General features: G+C 45.1%; 1 protein-coding gene across 1 annotated transcript; it reads right to left on the reverse strand.

Annotated features, from left to right (window-relative positions):
* Positions 1-558: 558 nt before the first annotated feature.
* Positions 559-1,605, reverse strand: LOC125727188 (G-protein coupled receptor family C group 5 member B-like). Its single transcript, XM_049003899.1, has 2 exons — positions 1,574-1,605; positions 559-1,109 (listed from the first exon to the last, which is right to left on the reverse strand). The coding sequence occupies exon 2, from the start codon at positions 1,105-1,107 to the stop codon at positions 559-561; it is 549 nt and encodes a 182-aa protein (XP_048859856.1). The 5' UTR covers positions 1,108-1,109; positions 1,574-1,605.
* Between the last annotated feature and the right edge of the window lie 4,361 nt (positions 1,606-5,966).

The raw sequence follows: 5,966 nt of genomic DNA on the forward strand, positions 1-5,966 counted from the left end.
ACAGGGAAAGGTCCATAGACCTTGTTTATATGCTGCTGTTCCACAGACTTCCAGTAGGGGCTCCATGTGAGGAAAGAGCGAGGGCTATGCTCTCTCTCAAGTACACACAGAGTCACAGAGTAGGTCAAAGAAGCGAAAACAAAGTACCATACCTGAGTTGTTGTCACTGAACACGAAGTCCCGGTTTGCTCCAAACTACACGTGAGAAAGGCCCTCCTCTAAACTGGCCTCTCTCATGAGGGATGGGGGCCGTAAGGTGGCGTGGAGCTCAGGAGCAGCGTGCAGCAGTATGAGCAGCCATGCCTGTGCCAGCAGCACCACTGCCTGTACCCGGTTGTCCCATGTTGGGGGCAGGCCAAGCGCCGTGTTGCCATACAGGCAGAAGGTGATCCAGGCCACCCACAGCAGGACTGAGGCCAGGCAGGTGATGAGCAGCCACGCGGTCCTGCACCTCCACCGAGGCTGCTGCCTCCACAGACTGCAGGCCGCCCCCACCAGTGCTGCCAGGAGCAGGACCAGCACATACGTGGTGGCCAGCGCAAAGTCCAGCGGCTGGTATTAACAGGCTGGCTGGCACGTGGACATCGTGGCTAGAAGGATCCACTCCGGATCCAACACGGCCAAGGCCACCGCCAGCCCCATCAGTTGACCTGTGCTGGGGCTATGAGCACCTTGTCCCAACCGGCGCAGTCGCAGACCCTGGAACACTAGGCAGGTGTTGCAGACAGCAAGCAACACCCCCCTCAGGACACGCCGGGCGAAGCAGAGGCTCTCTTGCTGCTCAGCGATGTATCCCAGGCTGAGGCCACAAAGCCCAAATATGGCAGCGAGCAGCAGGAGTAGCGGCGCCACCCCGCTGCGCTCCTCAGCCTCTGTGATCTTCCGCAGGCGACACAGTACCACCAGGAGCAGGATCAGCGAGGCGAGGGCCGCCGCCGCTGCCGCCACCACCACCACCAAGCCCCACACCGCATCCAGCTCACACAAGGCCGTGTAGGGCCTTGTCAGGATGGAGCCGGATCCGCAAGGCGAAGCTTCGTCCCATGAAGAGCTGCCCCCCACCAGGGACAGGACGAGGAAGGTGAAGAGATTGATAGAGGGTGCCATCACTGGCAGGGAGAGAGAAAGGAATCATTTAATGGGTTGAAGAAGTATTAGTCCATTAAAAGCAATGTAGCCTGCTGCTGTGCAGGACACATCACAGGCGACACGCTGAGCATGCTGACAACTGAGCAATGGACTTCTACAGTGTGAGACTACATGCACTTTCTTAAAAAGCAGTAATCAATGCCATGTCAACCAGCTGAACAACTTCACAAGTAAATCGGCACATTATATAGGCCACCATCGTTATAAAAATTCATTATTATTTAAATTCAGGGGTCTCAAACAAATTACTGTATCTGGCCGGCCGATATCAGAGAAAAATTAAAACCATGTAATGTCATTCCAGCGCAATTGACACCCGCCAGTCTGCACGTTTTGCGGTCAGGAGTTTAGCATCTCCCAGCGTTTTTTTTAGTTTAAGACCTTTGATCTAAGTGAAGTATACGTTTTGAAGGGGAGGCCTTACCTTCACTGTCAATGTCTTTCAGCTTCACTTGCTCTTACAACACGATGCACTCACAAATCGTTTGTGTTTGCTTCTCCCTTATCAAACAGATTATTTATAAGCGGTGCATCATGACGTAGTACTGCATTTTTACGTAATGGAACGCTAACGTTCTAAATAGGGTGGGGGCAGGGAGGGGGCATTAAGTGTCATCCTTTTTGTGTTTACTTTTGAAAAATTGAGATATAACCTTTAAAAAGCACGGATATAATGTAAGAAACTTTAAAAAAAATAAATACAAATAAAAACGAGCAAATGCATTCAATCTCATTTCTTGTAGCTAGTGCTGGAAACTTTGGTGGACACCAATAACGATATATTTTTGTCCAGTAATATTACCAATACCTATGGTTTGTCCAAACCCATGCAGCGCTCTAAGAAACTCCAGCTTCTGCGATTCCCCCTGCAGACCGCTACGGCTGATACAAAGACAAATGCGCAAAAGATGCTAGTAAGATACAGAGATTGGTCATTGGTTAATATTATATAAATACGCAATGAATAATATGACAAGTGGCAGTATTGCTACACGATTAAATAAACGACAAAAACAATAATAATGACTGATAAGTCATAACGCGTTTTTTTCTTTGATGGTGATAACATGTACATGCAGTACACCGATACCGAAATAAGAGAATTAATGCTATTAGCAGAAAATTATTACTGGAGACATAATTGTTAGGACACCCTCGGCAGGGAAACGCGGACCCAGGAATGCGGAACAGAGCGATCTTTATTAGATCGAGCAGGTAACAGGCTTTCAATGGGCCAGGCAAGAAGAATGGTCGGGGACAGAAGGTAGATTCGGTAGCCGGGGAGATCCAGTCCAACAGGCAGGCACAGGACACGGAGACGAAGGGAAGGGGAGACGAGAGATCCTGGGGCTGGCAGGGAAGGCAGGACGGGAGGTTCAGGGACGAGGGCTGCTCTGGGAAAGATAATAAGATTCTATTTGTACTGCCTGCCAATTTTTATATTAGATGAAACTAAAAATTGAGAAATATCTATATACACAAGTAGTTTTTCCTGATAAGAAGGATAATATCAAGACTGTCAGCATTTACAAATCGAATTATGACACATCTGAGTAGCCCAGACTGTCCGGAAAACAAAGCCATACAGCATATGTGGCTGACTAATGTACATACAGTGTAATAAGCTTATAATCAAATGGATTGAAAAACGCTCAATAATGGACAGGATTCAAAGGGTAAATAAGGTGCATCATGTGGAAGAGAAGTTAGGTGGCGTTGGGGTGCATTGTGAGTTTCATCTGGTAGCTAGAAGGGAACAAACAGGGCTTTGGGGGGGGTGGACTTCTCCGGGGGCTACATCGCTCTACCTGTTTGTAAAATGATTTATTTTTTAAAAATCTTTTCTCCTTACACTATAATGGCAGGTTTAGAACTAATACAGTACAGTCATAACCAGTGTCAAGGATTCTATGCATCGCTACACAGAGACAAGTCCAGATATTGAGCCCAAGGCTAAAATTGTGGTTTACTTACAAGTGCACTTTGCTGGGCAGTGGGGGTGTTTGTCCTTCTCTGCTCACATTTTGCCCTCTTATCCTGTCTTCTCCTCCGCAGCCCTTCCTCCTTCTCTCTGTTGCTCCTATATTCCCTCCCCTCCAGTCATCTATGTTCTCCTTCCTCTGTGGTCTCTCCTCTTCTCCCATTCTTCAGTTATACTGTCTTCTCTGCTCTCCCTGTATCCCTCCTGTCTTCTGGTCCTGTCGTCTCTTCTCCAGTCATCCCCTGCTTCTCAGTCATCTCTGCATCTTTTCTCTCATTTGTTTGCTTATTCTTTGATTGTTTGTGTTATTCGTTAACCCACCACCCCATGCTGGATGAGTCTTGATGTTTTTTGTTCTTTTTAAAGTTAGGCTTCTTCCTTTGTTTTTGTGCCATATCTTCTGCCCTTTTCTGGTTGCGGCAGTGCATGACACGGGTGGAAAATAGGGTTTTTTACAACACACACATCAAAACCAAAAGGATCAGGATGGATCCAAAATAAACAGCAAATGACCAGGAATGAACTAAATGGTGGAATAAACACAACTAGAGAACTATATACATACATACAACATACAGCTATAATGAAGCATCAAAGAACAGAAGCAGAACAGGCACTTAAATTCACAGCTAACAAGACACAATGCAGGACAGTGAGAATCATAACTAATAACAAGGACTGAGGGCAACCCAGGAACAGGCGTTACAGTTAAACAGCACTGGTGAAATCAAAGTGGCCTTTCAGCCACATGGTCAGCTCTGCATGGCCCTCTGCTGTTTGCATTAGAAGCTGCTTGAAATTCCCACTCTCCTTACCAACACCTCGAAAAGCCAGGCCTTGCCGTGCCAAGTACTTAACTTCAGAAGATTTTTCCTCACTTGCTGCTGCTCTTTCCAGCTCATCTGAAGGTTGAGTATTAACAGGATTGATCTTCTGAATCCATGTCATCAGTGCTAATCTGTGGCACTGCCTGTCTTTATGTGCACTGAATTTATCCAGTGCCTGTTCCAGTTTCACATGCCAGTCTTCACAAGAGCTGAATCTGTCTCTCATGCCAGTTTAGACATTTGTGTTACAAATAATTTTGCACAGTAGAAACAAATAGAATCTTATAAATGCTGAGATTAGAGTATCTACGATGCAGGAATGCAGGGGTTTCATTGGGGACCTTTCTATGGCTTAGTACTGTGAAGGAATACATGGTTAGTGCCAGGCGCAAAGGAATATCTTTGATTTTGCATCCATTTGGTAACTTGTTGAAGTTGTCTGATAGTCAGTAATGCATGGTTTAATTATTATGATTTTTTTATTTATTATTTTAAAACATCTGAAAGAATCTGAAATAGAAAAGCATATTTTAGTTTATGGTCCACTGGATAAACACAGACATTACAGACGGTTTTAGAATCTAATGCTGAATGTTTTTTGCTAACATTTTTCTGCCTGCATATGCTGTGATTGGTGCAGTGAAATTTGAGAATGTGTTTGTGGTCAGTATCATAGCCTCAGACAACAAACCAACGCTGTAGCGCGTCACTGTGTTTACATGTGGGAGGGGTTCCAGTTACATAATGGGCTCGTTCTAATTCAACTGTTTTGACGGAGTTCGACAAACCTAAAAAATAAATGCTGGTGTTATGAAAAACTATGTCATATAGCTATATTTGAGATTTATTATAGCCAAACACATCTCGGAGCTCCGAGGAACCTCCTTCTCCTTACATTTGGGGAAGATGGTGGCGCAGGAGGTAGTGCTATCGTTTAGCAACCGGAGAGTTGCAGGTTCGAGTCCTGGTTTCTCCTGACCCCATCAAATTGTCCTTGAGCAAGACACTGAACCCCAAATTGCTCCCGGCGTGCAGGTTGGCGCCTTGCATGGCAGCCTTTGCCCCCGGTGTGTGGATGGGTGAATGTGAGGCATGAACTGTAAAGCGCTTTCAGTTCTCATAAAAGTATCCATAAAAGCACATCTCATAAAAGCACATTTACCATGTGTGTTTTGGATTTGGATTGTATTGGTCACTCATGTACATGCTCAATCGCAGTAACATTTTCACAGGAATTTGGGAGATTGAAATGCTAATTCTATGGGGGTGTATTCAGAGGGAAAGGTGTGTATGTAGGGCATGTCCCCCCCCCCCCCCCCCCCCTTCGTGGTGTTAGATATTCTGTTTCCCCCCCTGTGTGTTAAGTAGTGGGTTTGCTTTTGCATGTTTAATAAAAGATTGTACTACACTGCTTGTCCTGGCATATTGCCTGTGGTTTGAGGGGAGGTTAATCTGTGTGTGTGACTGTGAGTGACGCGACATGTGTGCTACAGTATACATCCAGTATGTAACTGTATAAAGTAAAACTCACTGTGTAATATAAAATGCAAATGGAATACTGTAATATGAAGCATTGCAGTAAGAGGACAATATTACAGTACAGGGCACATTGTTGGATTACATACCTGCTGGCTCTATGAAATGTTTGAATGGTTGAGGACATGGTTGTTCTCCCATCATTCGGCCGACCAGCCTCAGCCATTGTAAGGCCATGATTGAGGACCTAAATATATATATACAGTACTGTGCAAAAGTCTTAGGCAGGCAAAGAAAATGATGTTTAGATTATCCTCGTGTTGGTATAAAACTATGATATGATGCCTGTCAAACTGTGTCAGCTTCACCATTTCAGAACCTCTGCTAAAATCATCCTAGTATTTGCAGCGACCGTCCAGTGCAGCCATGTATTTTTTGACTTGACCACTAGCAGACTTCATACAGTTAGTCAATCTCTCACTGACTTTTTAAACCAATATATCTAATTATTTAATTGAGCTGTTGGGGAAATT

This window comes from Brienomyrus brachyistius, unplaced genomic scaffold (assembly GCF_023856365.1).
Source record: "Brienomyrus brachyistius isolate T26 unplaced genomic scaffold, BBRACH_0.4 scaffold90, whole genome shotgun sequence".
Classification (NCBI taxonomy): Eukaryota; Metazoa; Chordata; class Actinopteri; order Osteoglossiformes; family Mormyridae; genus Brienomyrus; species Brienomyrus brachyistius.